The sequence below is a fragment of the Cnephaeus nilssonii genome (assembly GCF_951640355.1).
Source record: "Cnephaeus nilssonii genome assembly, chromosome: 16".
NCBI lineage: Eukaryota > Metazoa > Chordata > Mammalia > Chiroptera > Vespertilionidae > Cnephaeus > Cnephaeus nilssonii.
In genome coordinates, this window is record NC_137087.1 from 7,078,460 (window position 1) to 7,100,384 (window position 21,925).

Sequence of the window (21,925 nt, forward strand, 5' to 3'; positions counted from 1 at the left end):
TCTAAAACTATCAGAGGTTGAGTATAATAGCAAAGCAAATCTTCCTGGGTTTTCTCAATAAGAATCAAAGCCAAAAATACAGCTTATGCATAATCATAAATAAAATAAAAATGACCCCTGACAGATGTTCCCAGAGAAAAACCAAGTATAAAGAAAGATGCTCTATGAAATCCACACACAGATATATAGTAAATTGCTCTGTGAAGTTTCCACAAAGGTATAAAAATGTTACCCACTGTCTGGATGGATGAACAAGGCAATTCCTTCCACCCCTCCTAGGCTGTAAATCCTGACAGATACTAATTATAAGCTGCCACCACACCATTATTCAATGATGTGGTACAGAGCTTACACCAGAACTCACAAATGACCTGTAAAATTAGATGCATGGAGCTTCTGAAAATCCCTTTCAGGTAAAACATATCAAAAAGCTCAATTTTTTAAGCAGGTTCTTGAAAGATATACTCTCCCTTCCTTTATGCCAACAAGAAAGGGAACAAGCTCTGTCGGAGTAGATATAAGTTTGGTTGCCTGTCAAGTTCTCCTACCATGCCTAGCTGAAGAGGGAGACCTCTTAGCTTCCTTGTTCATGTCATTTCTGTTCTATATGTCAGAACGGTTTTAGTCTCTCCTAACTGCTATCTCTACATATCTGGGCTAACTTTTCTTTAAGGAACAAAAATAGCTTCCTGAAACAAAAGCCCAACAACAGAGAATTTTAAATATTTAGATTAGAAGCAAAATCTAATATAAAGGATTAACCAATTTTACAAAAAAAAATAAAATCCTATCCTAAAAAATGGCCACAACTAAATCAAACTATACAACTGAAATTAACCTGCATTTGGTGTTTTTATCAAATAAAACTTTAAAAAGATTATCAGAAATTAAATGATATAAAACAATTACATGGTAATTCTTTTATTCTGTTAGAGCCAGAAAGAGGAGAGAAGCAGCAAGCCCCTCTAAAGTCCCTGAAGAGGGACAACCATGCTTCTCCTTCTCCAGCGAGGAGAGGGGTCCCTCAAACGCTAGAAACCAGGGCAGTGCCGCTGTCAGGGAGTCCTTTCCTTTCACAGGAGTAATTGAGCTACTTCAATAAGAAACAACCATCGGGTAAGGATAGAGACCTTAAAAGAACTGCCAAGTTCTTACTTCATGGAGAAAGGTACTAGGAGTTCTCAAGAGCTCCACACAGGCTACAAATACTTTATTTTTCCCCACCCAGAGGCACTTGAGGAGATTAATTAGAACAGTAAGAGTAATAGGAATCCAGTTTAAATTTAATCACATCCTGATATGACCTTCACCAATGACAGAGCTACTTATTTTTTACTAATAAACAACTTTAAATTGGGGAAAAGGGAAGCATTTATATCCCAGGACAGTAAGTAGAAGGTATCAATGAACACTTTAAGAAACAAGAGGCAGCAGGAAAATACTGGTATCTAGAGTAAAAAACTAGAGCCCAGCCAGGAAGTGGTTAAGATAGAGATGTAGGAAGGAAATAAAGAAAACTGAAGTGATGACTGGCCGGAATGGCTCAGTGGTAGAGTGTTGACCTATGAACCAGGAGGTCACAGTTTGATTCCTGGTCAGGGCACTTGTCTGCGTTTGCGGGGCTTGATCCCCAGTAGGGGGCGTGCAGGAGGCAGCCAATCTATGATTCTCTTGGTCATTGATGTTTCTATCTCTTTCTCCCTCTCCCTTCCTCTCTGAAATCAATAAAAATATATTACAAAAAAGAAAAAGAAAAGAAAACTGATGTGAGAACCTACAGGCCCTGAAATGAGTCCAGGAAATAGATGGTCCTCTGCCGGAAACCAATCATTGTTTCACTAATAGAGAGATGTGGACAGGAAGCCGGGAAGGCTGGTCAACAACCTTAATTGCTCTAACCACTCACCCTTTAGTTGAGGCATTTGTTAGCTGAAGCAGCCTCCACCTCTGTTTGCCTTATGTAAATTTCTGTTATTTCCTGCCTGAGGGCTATGGGTGTTTCCCATAGCCTCAATAAAAGGGATAGGATAGCCGGGCCAGAGCAGTGTGTAGTCATCCCACTAGAGGTGGGCTCCCGCCTGGCCCCCAATATCGCCAAATTAATACTTTTCTAGTCTCTTTTCATTTGTGTGTGGCCTTCTCCAGAACCCGAACCCTGAACTGGAACCCTGAACCACGCTGGACGTGAAAGGGGCTACTACAGTCCTCAGGAACAGTGTACCACAAATATCCACACACCAATGTGCATAAGCCCACACACACTTTTGTAAAAACTCAGTCTGCAACATTAATTTTAGCAGGCTCAAGTAGATATAATTAAACTATGTCTTTCACTATACTATAAATACATTATATTACTTGCTAGATTAATAATTTAATTAGGAATAATAATTATTTAACTTAAAGTAATATAGTTGGTACTGATACTGATTTTCTGAGGTTTTAGAATACTGTAATTTCTTAAAAACAAATACAAAAAAAATTAAAAAGAAAAAACAAACATAACATAAAAAGTCCCTTAAGAATCATGGGAACATATGTGTTAAGTTTACACAGTGACAGATGATTACTAAATTTAGTGGGGTGATCACACTGTAAGGTATAAAAATGTTGAATCACTATATTATACACCTGAAAGTATTATAACTAATATAATAAATACTGTATACCAACTATACTTAAGGGAATCTTTTGGAATAGAATAAAATAATATGAATTAAGAGTCTTAAAACTATCCTTAGATTCAGTATCATCAATTTTATAAACTTCTCTTGCTATTTTATTAAATAGCAACTGTGTAAAGTTGTTTATTACTATAGTATGTATATGTACAATAGAGAAAAACTTGGTACCACCTAACTGTTCAAAACAGTAGTTAAGTCACAGTATATCAATCCCACTGATTTTATGTCTATTAGACATATTATTATGAAGATTAGAAAGTATGAAAAATATTTATAATATAGGGCTAAAATAAATAGGTAAAATACAAAATTATAGATACTTTTTGAACCCATATATATATGAAGCTAAATATTCATGAAGAAAGACCTATACAAATGAAAACAATTATTTGGATGCCTTTTTATCTTTAAAATAACTGTAAGATTAATAAATTGATTTTGCTTTTTAAAAATGCAATATAAGCCCTTGCCAGTGTGCTCAGTGGTTAGAAAGTCAGCCCAAGCATCAGAAGGGTCTTTGGTTCAATTTCCGGTAGAGGGCAGGTACCTGGGTTGCAGGTTCGATCCTCGGCCTGGTCAGGGTTCATATGGGAGGCAATCAATCAATGTATCGCTCTCACCTCTCTCTCTCTCTCTCTCTCTCTCTCTCTCTCTCTCTCTCTCTCTCTCCCTTCCCATCTCCTCCTCTCCCTTTTACTCTCTCTCTTAAAAAAAAAAAAATCAATGGGAAAAAACTCCTTGTGTGAGAATTAAGAACAATAAAAAAAAGCAATATAAAATGAAATAATTATGCAGACCATAGTTTTCTTTCTCATGTGTAAAACAGAAGATTAGAGTAGGTATCTCTGGTTATTCTGACTGGCCGCTCCGCGCGCCTGCCTCCGGAGTCCCCCAGTCCCCTCAGCCCCCAGCCGCCCAGGACCGCCTGAGGCTCAGGTAACCAGGGCCTGCCGAGGCTTGTGCTGCATCACTTTCCCCTGAGCACCAGGTCGCCTCCCGCTCTGAGGGCTCCTGGACTGTGAGAGGGGGCAGGCTGGGCGGAGGGACCCCCTCCAGTGCATGAATTTTCATGCACCGGGCCTCTAGTCGGTTAGATAAAAGGAGACTGACTTTTCCTTTTAAAAACCAACTCTACTTACAGGCCACATGTCGTCCAATAACACAAGTGGAGCCTAGATGAAGCAGACTGTTTCCAGAGTAATAAAGCACTTTGTGGGATTGCCCTTTCAATTATCATCTGGTGAGCAATGCCCCAAAGTAGCAGATAGGCCTGTAGAGTTCCAAGATCCACACTGAATTCTGATGGCGAAAACTGGTCTTATGTTTGTTGCTTCATTTAGAAAAATAGTTTTTCTATTCATTCCTACTTTCTCTCTGACATGCAAAAAAAGGAAGAAAGAAAGAAAGAAAGAAAGAAAGAAAGAAAGAAAGGAAGGAAGGAAGGAAGGAAGGAAGGAAGGAAGGAAGGAAGGAAGGAAGGAAGGAAGGAAGGAAGGAAGGAAGGAAGGAAGGAAGGAAGAAAGAAAGAAAGAAAGGAAGGAAGAAAGAAAGAAAGAGTTGTGCAAGTCAACGCTCAAGTGATTTAATGTAGACTTCTGCTTTAAACCCAAGTTGACAAAACATTTAATACTCTCTCCAAGTTGTGCTGTCAGTTTCTGGAAAACTTCCTGTTGCATCTACTGAAATTTATAATTAACTCTCTTTTAATAGCTAACTGTACCTAATAAGTTATGAAATACTTTCATTTAGGAAGCCCAAAGTTATTTGGATTAGTTTTCTAATTAAGTTATTAGTAACATTTAACAAAACCACTTACTGCTTTCTTATTTATCAATGAAAGAATTAGAAAACTAATTCTTTGCTAAAAGGGCAAATGTTTATGAATATAGTAGTAAATAAAAAGCCATACATTTATTAAATGATTTCCCACGTGCCAGGCCCTAAGTGCTTTCTCAATGTTAGCCATGTGGTGATGGGCTACTTTACACCTGTGATATTTCCTTGTCTCATGGGAATTTAATAAAATTAAATTGTCAGGGGAAGCAAGGAGGAATCCTCAAATTTTCTTTAAAAAGTTTATCAAACAGAAAGGGATACTGAGAAAAGGATTCACTGGAAACTTGCTTACAGTATAGGATTATGACTAAAAAAGAAGAGGTAAGCCAGGTGTACATGCTTGTAGATCATGTTTTAACAAATGCAGGAAATATTCTTTAAAAAAACATATATTTATTGATTTCAGAGAGGAAGGGAGAGAGAGAGACAGAAACATCAATAATGAAAGATAATCATTGATCAGCTGTCTCCTGCACACCCCCTACTGGGGATTGAGCCCACAACTCAAGCATGTGCCCTTGACTGGAATCGAACCCAGGACCCTTCAGTCTGCGGCCTATCCACTGAGCCAAACCGGCTCTGGCAGGAAATATTCTTAATGATTTAAGATTGAAATAGGTAAAAAGTCTGGAAAGACTGATTTAGTTATAGTAATCTTTATGTGTGAGGAGTTAGATTTTTAAAAAGTAATTAAGGTAAAATTTTATTTTATCAGGTGCCCTAACCACATTTCAAATGCTCAATAGTCACAATTCCATCATCACAGTATGTTGTATTGGACTTTAGGCCTTAGATTCTTTAGCTGAGTGCTAATCAGTTCATGATTAGTGACTAAATTAACTCGAGGCCAGAAAAAGATCACTACAAAGCAGGAGACAGAACAGTCCCTGTTATACAGGGTCTGTGTTTGCACTTGCTAAAGTAGAAACAGTGCCTCAATAGTGGCGTCAAATTAGCCCTGGCCTAAAGGATTTACCTAACAAAGCATAAAAGCAAGCCTCCGAAGGATTAAGTTGTCCAAATCACTTATTTCTAAAACAAAACTCAAAATTAAAGAACGTTTTTAAAAATTCCAGCAAGAAATGCAAAATTTACCACATTTGGCATCCAATCATAAATTAGCAGGTATACAAAGCACAGAATACAATACATATTGAGGAGAACAACCAGTCACTAGAAATAGGCCTAGAAATGACATGGATGATAAAATTAGTAGACAAGGACATTGTAACAGTTATAGCTATTTCATATGTTAAAGCTAGTTTAAAGATTGAGCATATTAAATAGAGACATGTGCCCTGGTGGGTGTGGCTCAATTGGCTGGAGTGTCATCCCATGCACGGAAGGGTCACAGGTTCGATTCCTGGTTAGGGCACATACCTGGGTTGTGGGTTTGGGGGTGTGTATGGGAGGCAACTGATCATGTTTCTGCCTCTCTCTCTGTTTCCCCCTTTCCCTCTTCCTCATTCTAAAAATCAATAAAAACATATTCTTGGGTGAGGATTAAAAAAATAGAGACATAAGATTTAAAAAATGATCCCAATCAAACTTCTAAAGATGAAAATTATAATTTCTGAAGTGAAAAATATAGTAGACAGGATTAGCAGTAGATAGGCATTGCAGAAGAAAAAAATTCATGAACTTGAAGACATAGCAATAGAAACACCCAAAATAAAACATAAGAAAAAATCATAAATATAAGTAGACTGTGATAAATGAATGATGAATGAGCAGTGGGACAACTTTGGGCAGTCAAGAATACAGGTAATTGGAGTCTCAGGAGTGTGGGGGTGGGGATAGAAAAAGTTTGGCTCAGTGAATAGCAGTGGATAGAGCGCCGGCCTGTGGACTGAAGGGTCCTGGGTTCAGTTCTGGTCCAGGGTACGTACCTCGATTGTGGCTCGATTCAGGCCCCACTGGTAGGCCTAGGCCTGGGAGGCCCGGAGGCAAGCAATCAATGTCTCTCTCACATCAATTTTCTCTGTCTCTCCCCCTCCCTTCCACTCTCTCTAAAAATAGATGGGGGAAAAAATATCCTCAGGTGAGGATTAACAAACAAATAAACAAAAAATAAGATAAGGAAATCTGGACACACCAAGGGACACCCGGGCCATGCTTGCATAGAAGACAGTGAAAAGGTTGCCACAGCAAGCTAAGGAGAAAGGCCTCAGGAGAAACCAAACCTATGGATGCTGTGATGTTAGAAGTCAAAGTTTCTACATGCATTTGGCTGAATCTTTTATGAAATATAAATTAGGCTTAACTGCATACTGACATAAGTAATGGCAGACTGAAAACAAATGGAGAACTGCATCACTATACATTAAAAACCAATCCATCTGCTTCATGTAGTTTCATCTGTGTCACACTGCCATTGACACTGGGATTTACTGGGCTTAGTTGCTTTATTTAGCGTTTATATTTAGGAAATATCCATAAATCTGTAACATTTTGAGTGATTTGAGATAATGTATTTATATCTAAAAAGTTTATCTTTAAAAACTGTATTAATAATATATAAGAAGTTTAATTAAACATTGACTAATTCATTTAACAATCATTTTTGAGAAGTTCCCCTAAGCAAGGCAGTGTGCTAGGCACTCTTTTTTTTCGGTATGAAGTTTATCTCATAAGGTTTCTATAAATGTTTTTCTATGTTGGTAACACAACTAACAACTTATTCACATATACCAAGGCTTCACATTTTAAAAATTTCTGGTGTTTTGAGGATGGGTAAACTGAAGGTTAGTGCTATATAATTTATAGAACATCAATTGGCCATGGGAAATTAAAAAGAAAAGAGTTATGTATGCTCAGGGTTATCTTTTAAAAGATAATATTTGTTGTCCAGCCGGAGTGGCTCGGTTGGTTGCAGTATCATCCTGTGCACCTAAAGGTTGCTGGTTCAATTCCCAGTCAGGGCAAATGCCTGGATTATGGGTTTGATCCCTGGTCGGGTGGGTGGGGGGGGGGGGGGGGGCGGGGGGGAAAGGAGTGCAGGAGGCAGCAGATCAATGATATGCTCTCACATTGATGTTTCTCTCCCTCCTCCCCCATCTCTCTCTCTCAAAATCAATTATATATATAACTCTAGAACAGAAATGTAATGGGGAGATGATAATGCAGTTTTTCTAGCAGATACCCTTCCTCCAGCTGATTTATGTTTCTCTCTCATCTCTCTTTCCCTCTCTCTCTTTCCCCCCCCCCCCTCTCTCTCTCTCCCCCCCCCCCCCCCCCCCCGCTCTCTTTCTCTTAGCATGTCCTCTGGTGAGGATAGAGGAAAAAAAAAAAGATCATATTTGTTGATAATTTCTAAAAGTTAATGATCTAGCTCCTTCATAAGAAATGTGAAAATATGGACTTTATCCATTAAAAACTGAACATTTAAATCTGTGTTAATTAATACATGATTGTGCTTAAATACATTTCCTTTTTATATATTTCTCTCCACACTCTCTACTGCTTATATAATGACTTCTAGTATCAATGAACATGTGAAAAATTCACATATACATGTTTAATAAGTAACATCTAAATATAAAATGAAAATCTAAATATAAATTTTCTTATTCTATTGATATACTATGTAATAAAAACATTATGTCTTGGAAACAACTGCTACAAAGCAAGAGTTTAGAATAGCGAAACAGGCTTACATTTTAAAACAGAGTTAATAAAGATATCCTTCAGGCAAATTCTGAATTTCAGAGTCAGGTAAGAGAAAGTATAACTGCTGAGATAACAAAACCCAGTCTTTCTGGATAGTGAAATTACTTTTTAAAAAAGGTAAACAAACAATATCTATTATATAAATTCAACTTTGGGAAACAGTGCATTTAATCTTCAAACTTTTTATGAAATTCCTTTGAGAATGTTAAACATTAAAAAACCTAATAAATTATACATAAGAAAACATGCGCAACAATAAGTTAGATTCTCAAGTAGATTAGGATATAAGATAATAAATGTAATAATTACATTTACAATAGCTACTAAGTTGTTAAGATTATTTGGTTGTTTATTTTACTAATAATCTGAAAGGCAAGGTGGTTCAGCTGGGATAAGAAGACCACCACAGGGAGGGACCATTCCTGGGGGAGACCCAGGAAGATGTGAAGACGACATACTGAATGCCGGACCTGCCAGTCCAAAGGTACTCCAACCCCTGCACACACACCCGGCCTGCTCTCCTTATCAGAAGTCGGTGCAGGGAATGGCACATCTGTAACCATGCAGAACCACAAACCTCGTGATCTTCACAAACAATCTCACACTAAATCTTGCTCGTAGGAGCTAAGCCATGGTTTTCAGAATTGGGTCAGTGTTCTTAGCTGTGAGAGTAGGTTGAGGAACTAAAGAAAAAGCCAACTGTTTTGGTAAGACCCTAAATCTAGAGAATAGTATCAGCAACCCTATATGATAGTATGTTTATTATGGTTAACAGTGGTGAAAATGTAACTAACAAGAGGAATGGCTCATTTTCATATTTCTGTAATACAATTAAAAAGAAAATGATTATAGTAGACAGCACTAAGCGTCATAGAAAATCATAGATTCCACAATAAATATGTCTAATTGCCAAATCAGTAAATAATTCACAGGAATCTTACCCACAATAGAACACTTTTAACTGGACTTTTATGGTTTACCTGTTTTAATTCTGAAAGTATACCTTGTAGAGAAAAACGTCATTGGGTAGGTCTAAAAAAATTTTAAGGGTTCATTCATGTCTCTATAGTTTTGCAATAATGTTCCAAAGCAGCTACCAGTACTTGGTGAGATAAATGCACGTGTGGGGCTTCACGTCAAGCAACAGTCTATCTGGCATCAGTAATCAAACAATTACGAAATGGAAAGTACATCTTGTACAAGCTGACAGATCCATTAAATCAGGAGAGCTATGGGCAGACATACTGACACTGCAAGAATTTCCAGAAAGCATTAATTTCAGCATTAATAAAATGACAGTAAATAGATGACAGCTGCCAGATGAACTAAGAAATAAGGTTGCTGGCCTTGTTAAGCTCACGTCTGATTTTCTCGGGCACAAACTGGTCGAGGTAGCGTCTGAAGTGAAGGGCATCGATGGCGACAATTTCAGTGCTGCGCCGCTGCCAGTCGTCCCTGGGCAGGACAGGAGGGAAAGATGAGGCACAGGGAAAGGCACTCACAAAATAAAACCCTCACAGGTTTCTGAGACACTGGCAGGGTTAAAATATTAAAAACAAACCCAGGCCATAGATCTCAGAAAAACAGGAAGGCAGAAAACACTATTTTATTTTAGACTCCAAGGTACATACTGTGGACTGTCAGGCATTATACTGCAAATGAAAAATTATGGAGAGACAAAAAATATGACATATTGTAAACAGGTACATCACTTACAGTGAGTCTCAGAGGTTAAAGGATTTGGGGGAAAACAAAAAAACCTTAGGTCATTGTTTTCCTCTAATATTAAAGACATGACATTTGTATTTTGACAAGAATTCATTCCTCCTCTGTTTTGAAAGATTTACTCTAGGTCACTGGGTATGTAACATCACTGTACATCATCCAAGAAATAATCCCAAGAAGTCAAGTGTTACAAAATGTGTAACGATTCAGTACAACATTCTACCTACTGTGCTCAATTGCTGACTGTGGAAATATTTTTAAAAAGACAAAGACAGCAAAGCAGACAGTAACACAAAGCAGTCAAAACAACATGTTGCCTGTGGAAATATGAAGGAAGGGGTGAGATGATTTTGAAAACGTAAAATTCCAAATACTTCATCTCATAAATTTGCACATATTGATATGCCAAGCAACTTTCCACTCTGAAGAACAGCAATAAAAACCTTCATGTTAGTCTGTAAATAATTATCATAAGTTAAGTATCCACATAGATAGCTACTGTAACCACATGGTTTAATCAAAACAAAGGGAGAGGCCAGGGCTGGCCTGAGAAGACAAAGACTAAGTCTTCACTGCTGCAGGGGCCATGCTGCAGGCATGGTAGCTGGTGATTGCTGCCACATGGCTTTTTTTTTCTTCTTCTTAATTCTTTCTCCTTTTTCACCCAGTCCCACAATTCTCTTCTCTTCTGACAGCTGTCAGTTTGTTCTCTATCTATGAGTATGTTTCTATTTTGTTCATTAGATTCCACATGAGTGAGATACTTGTCTTTCTCTGAATGGCTTATTTCACTTAGCATAATACTCTCCAGGTCCATCTATGCTCTCACAAAGGGTAAGTTTTCCTTCTTTTTTAGGGCCTAGTAGTATCCCATTGTATAAATGTACCACAGCTTTTTTATCCACTCATCTACTGACACTTGCACTGCTTGTGCTGTAATATCTTGGTACTGTAATGCTGCAACAAATGTAGGGTTGCATATATTCTTTTGAATGAGTGATGCAGGTTTCTTAGACTATATTCCCAGAAGTGGAATCTCTGGGTCAAAAGGCAGTTCCATTTTTAATTTTTTGAGGAAACTCCATACTACTTTCCACAGTGGCTGCTCCAATTTGCATTCCCACCAATCCCTTTTCTCCACATCCTCGCCAGCACTTGGTTGTTGATATACTGATGACAGCGATTCTGACAGCTGTGAGGTGGTATCTCATTGTGGTTTTAATTTGCATTACTTTGTTTAGTGGTGTTGAGCATATTTTCATATGTCTGTTGGCCATCTCTATGTCTTCTTTGGAGAAATGTCTATTCAGATCGTTTGCTCATTTTTTAATTGGGTTGTCTGGTGTTTGTTTTGGTGTTGGGTTGTATGAATTCTTTATACATTTTGGATATTAACTCTTTATCAGATGTATCATTGAGGAATATGTTCTCCCATTCAGTGGGTTGTCCTTTCATTTTGTTGATGGTTTCCTTTGCTGTGCAAAACTTTTTAGTTTGATGTAGTCTCATGTGTTTATTTTTTCATTTGTTTCCCTTGCCCAAGGAGATATATTAGAAAAATATTGCTATAAGAAATGTGTAAGATTTTACTCCCTATGTTTTCTTCTAGGAGTTTTATGATTTTCAGTTTAACATTTAAGTCTTTAATCCATTTTAGTTTATTCTCATGTATCATGTAAAAAGGTGGTCTAGGTTCATTTTTTTACATGTATCTGTCCAATTTCCCCAACACCATTTATTGAATAGACTATCTTAATCTGATTGTATGCTTTTGCCTCCTGTGTCATAATTGCCCATAATTTTTGAAGTACCTTGCCTGTTGATAGGATTATTTCTGGCCTCTCTATTCTGTTCCATTGACCTATATGCCTGTTTTTATGCCAGTAACACACTGTTGTTGATTGCTATAGCCTTGTAATATGGTTTGGTATTAGGTAGCCTGATATGTCCAATTTTGTTCTTGTCACAAGGTTGCTGTGGCTATTCGGGATCTTGTATGTTACCATATACATTTTTGGAATATTTGTTCTAGTTCTGTAAAATACGCTATTGGTATCTTCATAGAAATCTATGGATTGCTTTTGGTAGTACAGGCATTTTAATGATGTTAATTCTTCCTATCCAAATGAACATGGTATATGCTTCCGCTTATATGTATCTTCATCAATATCTTTCATCAGTGTCTTATAATTTTCTGAGTACAGGTCTTTCACAGCATTGGTTAAACTTATTACTAGGTTTTTTTACTTTTCTTGATGCAATTGGGACTGTTTTCTTAGTTTCCAATTGTGATAGTTCATTATTAGTGTATAAAAATGCAATTGATTTCTGGATATTTATTTTGTATCCTGCTACTTTACTGAATTCATTTATCAGTTCTAGTAGTTTTTTTGTGGAATCTTTAGGGTTATCTATATACAGTATTATGTCATCTGTAAATAATGGCAATTTTACTTCTTCCTTTCCAATTTGAATGCCTTTTATTTCTTCTTCTTGTCTGATTGCTGTGGCTAGGACTTCCGTATGATCCTATATAAAGAAAGGATAATATGCAAATTGACCCTAACAGCAGAACAACCAGAATGTACGCTGGACCAGGCACTATAAGGCGCACTGACCACATCTTGGTCCCTTCCCCCAGCTGTCAGGCACCTATCACCTGATGGCAAATGGGGAACCGGGGGTGGGTGGCGGTGGGGGATGGGGCCGGCTACAGGCAGCTGGGTAAGATGACCCCGATCACAGGCCAGGCCTAGGGACCATACCCGCACACGAATTTCGTGCGCCGGGCCTCTAGTGTTGAATAAAAGTGGTAAAAGCAGACATCCTTTGTCATGTTTGTAATCTTAAGGGAAATGTTTGTAGTTTTTGCCCATTGAGTATGATGTTGGCTGTGGGTGTGTCATATATGGCCTTTATTATGTTCCCTCTATTCTGCCTTTGCTGAGAGTTTTTAACATAAATTGGTGCCAGATTTTATCAAATGCCTTTTCTGTATCTATTGGTATGATTATGTGGTTTTTATCCATTTTATGTATATGGTGTATCACATTTATTGATTTGTGACTACTGTACAACCTTGATCCCTGGAATAAATCCCACTTGATCATGTTGTATGATCTTTTTAATGTATTGCTGGATACGGTTTGCTAGTATTTTGTTGAAGATTTTACCAACTATGTTCACCAGGGATATTGGCCTATAATGTTCTTTTTTTGTGGCGTCTTTATCTGATTTTGGAATTAGGATAATGCTGGCATTGTAAAATGAGTTTGGGAGTCTTCCCTCATCTTGAATTTTTTAGAATAGTTTGAGACTAGCTTTTAATTCTTCTTTGAATGTGTGGTAAAATTCACCTGTGAAGCCATATGGTCCAGTACTTCTGCTTGTTTGGAGTTTTTTTTTTTTTTATTACTGTTTCAATTTCACTAGTTGTAATCTGTCTATGTTCAGACCCTCTGATTCAGTTTTGGAAGAATGTATGTTTCTAGAATTTATCCACTTTGCCCAGATTGTCCAATTTGTTGGCATATGGTTGTTTATAATATTTTCTTATAATTCTTTCTATTTCTTTTGTGTCAGTTGTTACTTCTTCTCTTTCATTTCTGATTTTACTTATTTTGATCCTCTCTCTTTTTTTCTTGATAAGTCTGGTTAAAGGTTTGTCAATCTTGTTTATCTTTTCAAAAAAAACAGGTGTTGGTTTCATTCATCTTTTGAATTTCATTTCAGACTCTCTTTTATTTCTACTCTGATCTTCATTATTTCCTTTCTTCTACTCACTTTGGGCTTTGCTGCTCTTTTTCTAGTTCTTCTAAGTGTAAAGTTAGAATGCTTATTTAGTGATTTTTCTTATTTCTTGAGGTAGTCCTGTAGTGCTATGAATTTCCTTCTTAGAACTGCTTTTACTGTGTCCCATAAATTTTGGGTTGTTGTGTTCTCATTTTTATTTGTTTCAAGGTCTCTTTTTCATTTCTTCCTTGATCTCACTGTTAACCCATTCATTGTTTAGTAACATGCTTGCTAGAGTCAATATCTTTGTGTGTTTTTCAGTTTTTATTTCTTTTGATTTACTTCTAGTTTCAAAACCATTCTGGTCAAAGAAGATACTTGATATGATTTTAATTTTCTAAATATATTGAGACTTATTTTGTGTCCTAACATGCGGTCTATCCTAGAAATGTTCCATATGCACTCAAAAAGAATGTATATTCTGCAGCTTTGGAGTGAAATGCTCTGAAGTTATCAATTAAATCCTTGTGATCCAGTGTATCATTTAAGGCTACCATTTCCTTGTTGATTTTCTGTTGGGAAGATCTATCCATTGATGTCAATGGGGTGTTAAAAATCCCTTACTATGACTGTATTACAGCTAATCTCTTCCATGATGTATGTCCATTTGTTTGCTTTACAGATTTAGGTGCTCCTATGTTGGGTGCATAAATGTTTACAAGGGTTATATCCTCTTGTTGGATTGCTCCCTTTATTGTTATGTAGTGTCCTTCTTTGTCTCTTATTATATACTTTGTTTTAAAGTTTATTTTGTCAGATATAAGTATTGCTACCCCAGTTTTTCTTTCCTTTCCATTTGCATGAAATATCTCCTTCCATCCCTTTACTTATAGTCCGTGTGTATCTTTTGTTCGGAGGTGGGTCTCTTGTATACAGCATATATATGGTTCTTGTTTTCTTATCCATTCAGCTACCCTTTTGATTGGAGCATTTAAGCCCACATTGGCTCTTCTTCATTAGAACACACAAACACACAAGCATCCAGGTTCCAGTTGCATAAAAATTCGCCTCTGTTAAACCAACTTACTGGGGAAGCAAGATCATGTAAAAATATATTTCAATAAAACATAGAAGACAGCAGCAGCAAAGTTCACTGTAATTTCTGCTGTCAATTGTTTTGTAGCAGTAGGAAAATTGTCTGAACATAGATTCCTTCACCTACCTAGCCTCCCAGAAAAGTTAAGGATAACTACTTATGCTGTTTAAGGGTTTTAAGCTATAACTATAACCAATTCTAAATAAGTCTGGCCTTGGAAGTTAACCTCCATTGACTGCTTACAATTGGCAGCTAAGATGCAAAAACTGTAAAGAGCTCTGCCCTTCCTGTCCTTGATTTAGACTTTTGGTTTTCATTTCTTTTTGATATACGGTAATTATGTTTTAACTACTAACGAAGCTGTAATACTGAATTTTAGAAGAAAGTTACATTTCTGAAATAAGAATAGATGGTAGACAGAATATACGAGGCCACATTCTTTCCCTTCTGGCCATGCGATAATCAAGTCAGAAATGAACTCACCTTTCATTCCCATCTTCATGGCTCCGGGCCCAGCGGTAAGTTTCAGCATAGCCTGTGTATTCACTGTACTGTTCAGTACCTGAAAAAAAGAAGCTTCCAATACTATTTTTCAGAAATATTTTCTTAAAAGCTGCACCTTCTAAAAAAAAAAAAAGCCAATAAAAAAAACACACTGGTCTTAATGATTTATTATTTTCGATGAAGAAATAATAGGCTTCCTCGAAAAGTCACTACAATGTTTATCATACAATGACTAAATGTCTCAACCAACACAGTAAACAAAACATGTTTTCAAATTTATTTCCTTCTTTTAAGAGGAGTGCATAAAGACTGTGTTTTATACAAGTCCACTGTTTTGAATGTCAGTAATCTGATGATAATATCTGCTTCATATTGTTGAGAAAAGAAATTTTACATAAAGACATTCCCTGCTGAAACAAATGTCATTAAAATTAAATGTAGGCCCTGGCTGGTTTTGCTCAGTGGGTAGAGCATTGGCCTGCAGACTAAAGGGTCCTGGGTTCAATTTCTAGTCTGGGAACATGCCCGGTTGTGGGCTAGATCTCCAGTAGGGGGCGTGCAGGAGGCAGCCGATCAATGATTCTCTCTCATCATTGATGTTTCTATTTATCCCTCTCCCTTCCTATCTGAAATCAATAAAAATATATTAAAAAAATTAAATCTACAATTTGCCTATCAATAGGCATGGTACTTCAAAAAAGCCTTGTAAAACTAGGATATTATGGCATGAGAAGAAAGGGAAGAGAAAAAGTATAATTAATATTAATCTGATGAGGACACGCATCAAGCTTGCCACATAACAGATTTCTAATTCATCATACCTGAATATATCAGGAGAAATGGTGTCAAATTGTTCCACTATTTAACTAAATAAAATTATTCCAATTGTAATGGTCAACTCAATAATCACTTGACTTTTTAAGAATTAAAAAAAGACAAAAAAAAAGAAAACAACAACAACAACAGTAAAAATGAAAAGCTGAAAACCCTGGGCAAGATAATACTTTGGAATATAAAAAAGAAAAATAAAGAAGAAACAATTTCTGATCTTCAAAAGTCACTGTTACAATAATGAAAAGACAACCACATATACCTGATAAAGGACATGTATATACCAGTATGTATATATGTATATAGATAGCATTTTTAAAACTCAACAATAAAAAACTCAATTAAAACATGAACAAAAGATTATTTCATGTGTATAGCTGTATGCTAAAACTTACCTAATTTTTAATTTTTTTAAATTTCTTTATTGATTAAGGTATCACATATTTGTCTTCATCCCCCCATTCCCATCCCACACCCCTCCCCACACATGCCCCCACCCCCTGTTGTCCTTAACCACTGGTTAGGCTCATATGCATGCACACAAGTCCTTTGGTTGATCTCTCCCCTTTAACCCCACCCTCCCCTATCCTCCCTCTGAGGCCCGACAGTCTGATCCATGCCTCCTTGTTTCTGGGTCTGTTCTTGTTCATCAGTCTATGTTGTTCATTATTTCCCCTAGATGAGTGAGATCATGTGCTATTAGAAATACACTTATAAGAACCGAAAATGAGAAAAGCAATAATGGTTATGCTGAGAGGCAAATGAATCAGTCTGTAGTGAGTTTCTTTCTGGGCCAACAGTTCTTTTGAGACAAAACTTACCTAATTTTACACTTCAAAATATATAGTTTAGTGTATGTCAATTATACTTCAATAAAGCAGTTTAAAAATGTAATCTAACTCCCTCACTAGACTGTCGGCTTCTTAAGGGTAGGGATTATAAATTATTAACATTTGTGTCTACATTAACACCTAGTAACACAAGAATATAAAAGCAGATGATTAAGTACTTGCCATAGAAACATGATAATTAATGAGCAAAACAGGAAAAATTTGTATTAACTGAGGTTAAAATAATGAATCCAGAAATACTTAATTCACATTTACACAGAAAGTATGGCAGGCTAAAAAGAGTACCACACTGAGATTAGGAGATATGAGGAACCCAAAGTGAATCCTTAAGTGACCAAATTTCATTAGACTTCATTTTGTCATCTAAAAATCAGACTTGTTAATAATTCTTGTTTACCTAATAGAACTGCTTGGAAAACCAAATGAGTTTAAAATCCTTCAAAACCATAAAGGAGTTAGTACTGGTGTCTAGACTTAACTTTGTAAGGGGGTAGAGAAATCAAAGATACATTATTCCAGGGATGTGGGGTTTGAAAGAAACCTGGTCTACTGGCCCGGCTGGGAATAAAGACAGCAGGAACAGTTGTGTTCTTGTCTATTTTCTGCCCTGCAATGGCCGTGCCTTATTTTTCAAACAAACAAGTCTACTCTGATCTCTTAACTATGAAAACAAATAACTGTTCTGTCTTTTGAAAAGTGGTTGAAAATTTTATATCAATTATATTTCTATTTCAAGTTAGATCGGTTTCAGTCTTCTTTCCTAAGACAAACAAGGATAGATTCATTTCCTTCAGTAACGGGAAGTTAAAAAATCACATGTAGATGCTTCTACTCTAAACAAATTAAATTCTGGATTTTCTAAATAGACTCTTTCAAAATTATGTAAACTATTCTGAAAAATGAATACCTATAACTTGTTTCAGAATCAAATTTATTGATAAACTATGATGAAAACACAAAGGTAAGCAGTGATAACAGCAAACAGGAGTCAGAGACTAAAAGAACTTTATGGCAAGCTCTCTCCCCCTCATTTAGGGAAATAGCTAGAAGGAACCCACTAAAATCTTTTCAAGAGTTCATGACCAGTTTTCGGATTTAGCAGTAAGAAACATTCTTATTTTCTCTTACTAGTAATGAAAGTTTGTGATGAACATAGAAAAAATATTTGCAAATTAAAAATATTCTACTTAACAATGGGTGTGCCCTTAGAAAGAAAGCTTATATGAAAGCCACTGACTCTGCTTTTATTAATATCATTCATATAGAGGTAATTATGTGGCAGATAAAACAATCTTGCCTTACATTCCCATGATTAACAAGAATTAAGAAAAGCCAAACTCCAAATGAATTTGGATCTTTCCCAATGAACTGGTATCACCGAGTTAGCAATGAACTGTTTTTGTAATAATGGGGACCTCTAGTGCTGTTATTAAAAGCACCAGTACTAAAAGCAATGGTTTCCACTTTTCTATCAGTTCTGCTGACACTTATAAAAGATATAAGGATCTGTGATGTCTGGAACAATTTGATTCATTCGAGTGGAGGTTTTATGTTAAGTGTACTACCATTCTGCTCAGTAAGTTTCACAGCTAGGCATCTTTATATGCTCACCACACAGAAACAAAACAATCTCCTAGAACTCTTTAGTATTGAAGCTATTAGCTGCTGTTTGTTGTAGAGGAACACGAGAGAGGGGAAAAGGAAAAAAGAAAAGGAAAGATTGGAGTTTTAATTCTTTCCCTCTATCTATACTTACTGAAAGGTTGTAACTCATGGCTGCCCTATGGATCATAGAAAACAGAGGAATAACACTGTCTGGATAAAAGGATTTGGCTGTTTGCATGACCTGTTTCATATTCATTAAAAGTCTGATACCAACCAGATGCCCCACAATGATGATAAATTTAATTTATTTCCAATTTCTCAAACTCTTCTACAGATTCAGGCAGCACAGTCACAGCCATTAGCTAGTCACAGCCACTGAGCCTGGATGAATCATTGAAGGAATGGAATTGATCCGGCAGATAGATTGCAGTGCCCGGTTAAGAGTCTCCTAAGAAGGGAGATGGCAGAAATCCAACATCAAATAGATGATGAAATGGCCATTTCCATTAAGGGAACATCACATCACAGATATTAATTAGGAGGTTCTATAATAGAGTTAAAAGGATGTGGGGGGAAAATGCTGAGTTAAAAGTCACCCCGGATGTCCTTAGCCTGAAGCAATTATAGATATGAAGGTGAGTCATGGATCTGCAATTTTCCATCTATTTTACAATGCCTGTAGATAAGTTAGAGACCAGACATAGTTTCAGAGTGATGGAGTTTTTCAGATTGGAGACAAACTATCTTTTTTTTAATTGATTTGAAAGAGAGAGCGGAAAGGAGAGGGAGACGGAGAGAGTGAGAGTGAGAGAGAGGGAGAAAGAGAGAAATATCGATGTGAGAGAGAAACATCCACCAGTTGCCTGCTGTCCGTGCCCATATGTGCCCTGGGCATGGAACCCGCAACCGGGGTATGGACCCTGACCAGGAATCGAACCCACCACCTTCTGGTGTAGGGGATGATGCTCCAACCAACAGAGCCACACCAGCCAGGGGTGGGGACAAACTATCTTTAAAAAAAGAAAGAAAAATTCTACTGTTTCCTTATACACAAAAATTACATCCTTTATGTACAGCAACATTAATATAGGTTGCAACAGACTTACTTCTTTCCCAGTGTAAGAGAAATGAAGGAAGTAAAACAAATTATCTTTGAGCTTAAATGCCCAGCATTCTACCAACTTTTTTATTTCAAATATATACAGCTGACCTTTGAACAACATGGGGATTAGAGATACCAACTCCCCCACATGGTTGTAACTCTTGACTCCCTAAAAACTTAATTACTAATAGCCTGTTGACTGGAAGCCTTGTCGATAACATAAAAAGTTGGTTAACATATATTTTGTATGTTATATGTATTATATACTGTATTCTTACAATAATGTAAGATAGAGAAAAAATGTTACTAAGAAAATACGTAAAAAAGAGAAAATACATTTACAGGACTGTACTATATTTATTGGTATCGTAAGTTTATAGTCTGTTTACAAAATGAATCATCTGTCAGTACCTACATCGCATTGTCTCGTATGATACAAGACATTGTAGATATTATATGTATTACTAACACTAGGCATTAAAAATGAAAAGATGGAGACATGTAATACTTTCAACAATAAAGAATTATTAAAAAAGAAAAGATAACATGAAAGATTCATGCATTAATAACAAAGAAGCAGCAAATATGATTGTTTTATGGTAGCCTTGTGCAAATGATACAATTGCTTCACAATAGTAAGGAGATCTCCACAAAATTTTGATATATTTATGTTTTAAAATCCATGTATAAGTGGACCAGTGCAGTTGAAACCTGTATTGTTCAAGGATCAACTATAGATTCATCTAAAATATTGATGAAATATTGTTATCTGAGTCTTCAGTTCAAATCTAGCTTATCTGCTTAAACGTCTTTTAAAGTATTAATACATCTAAATGCTGGAGACGATCACATTCTAAATGATTCTGATGATCACTTCAGAGCTCTCTAAAACAGTGTAAGACCAATACTCAAAGTATTTATTAGCCCAGCAATGGATTTATGACAGTTTAAATTTTTGTTCTATAATTCCTTGTACTCTCTTCTCTCCTCATACCTTTCAACTACATTCTTTGTATCTGCATGTGTAATAAACAACATATAAATATAGCTAAATCAATGAGACAACACAGACAAAAGGGTTTTATATCTTTTCATTTCATTACAATTGGATCACAACCTCCATCCAAGAAGAAATTCCTTTGCCAAGGTTCAATTTTTAATTTCTTACACACACTCAATTAGTAGTTGTTTTTTGCCTTACCACATCAAAAGAGCAGACTCACAATTCCTATATAATAAAAGCCTAATATGCAAATTGACCGACCAGCAGAACGACCGGTCACTATGATGCGCACTGACACTAGAGGGCAGATGCTCAATGCAAGAGCTGCCCCCAGCCTGCAGGCCCCAGGCCAGCCAACGCAGGTGCCAGCAGGGGACCCCTCATTGCCCTGCTGGTCACTCCAGAGATCGGCCCTGATCGCTGGCCAGGCCTATTGAATTTCGTGCACTGGGCCTCTAGTGATATTATTAAAAAATAGCATAGGAATTCTAAATGATGTGGGATAACTTGTTGAAAGCCTTTTTACAAACAAGTACTTGTGAAAGATAACATATCAGCAAAAATGATGGTGTAAAACTTCTGAAAATTCTCACCTCTGTAATTTTTACACTGGTAAAAATTGTGAGGATCAACAATTTCTGAACTGTGGGAGTTAATCAAAGGCTAAAAGTAATCCAAGTAATATTTATTAAAAGAAAATTGGCTAAATCTTGGTAAAAAGAGTGGGTTTTGTGGTGCTTTTTAACTTGCCCTCCCACTTTCCGAAGCTCTGTGGTAGCCTTAAAAGCCAACAATCTGTAATCACAGTGAAAACCAGCAGCCTGGAAGCCACGAGACGTGGTAGAAGACGGCTAATGCTCCTTCAAAGCCCCATTCTCAGAGAACTGTTATCATATAATCTGTCTGGTGGTTCCCTGGAAGACCTCACTCACAAGACTATCTTTATTTGACCTGAATTGGAGCTTGCCCGGTAGAAAAAGCCTAATACAGACAGTCCTCAGGTTACATCGGATTTGACATAAGTTGTTTCATGGTTACGTCACCATCTCCCATTTATTTATATAAAAAAAAAGTTCCGTCATTTCGACGTATGTACATATGTGCTTTATGTTTTTTATTATTTATTTACCACAAGTAAAGGTCAGGAATTATCTTTCTTTTAAATTTTTTTACTGTTTCACTACATTACTGCTGTGTATGTGCTCCATGTGAGTGACGTAGGTACTTATGTAGGTGGGTTCTGACTTACGGCGAAAATTGTGTTACGTTGCACTGGATCTCCTACAT

General features: G+C 36.6%; 1 protein-coding gene across 3 annotated transcripts in view; it reads right to left on the reverse strand.

The window, feature by feature from the left end:
- Positions 1 to 21,925, reverse strand: part of PARG (poly(ADP-ribose) glycohydrolase) — a 184,878-nt gene that overhangs the window by 21,333 nt on the left and 141,620 nt on the right. For all 3 annotated transcript variants that reach the window (XM_079793725.1, XM_079793726.1, XM_079793724.1), the window contains exons 14-15: positions 15,226 to 15,304; positions 9,536 to 9,644 (exon numbers count right to left, since the gene is read on the reverse strand). In XM_079793725.1, coding sequence (XP_079649851.1) covers positions 9,536 to 9,644; positions 15,226 to 15,304 — 188 coding nt within the window. The remainder of the gene's footprint in view (positions 1 to 9,535; positions 9,645 to 15,225; positions 15,305 to 21,925) is intronic.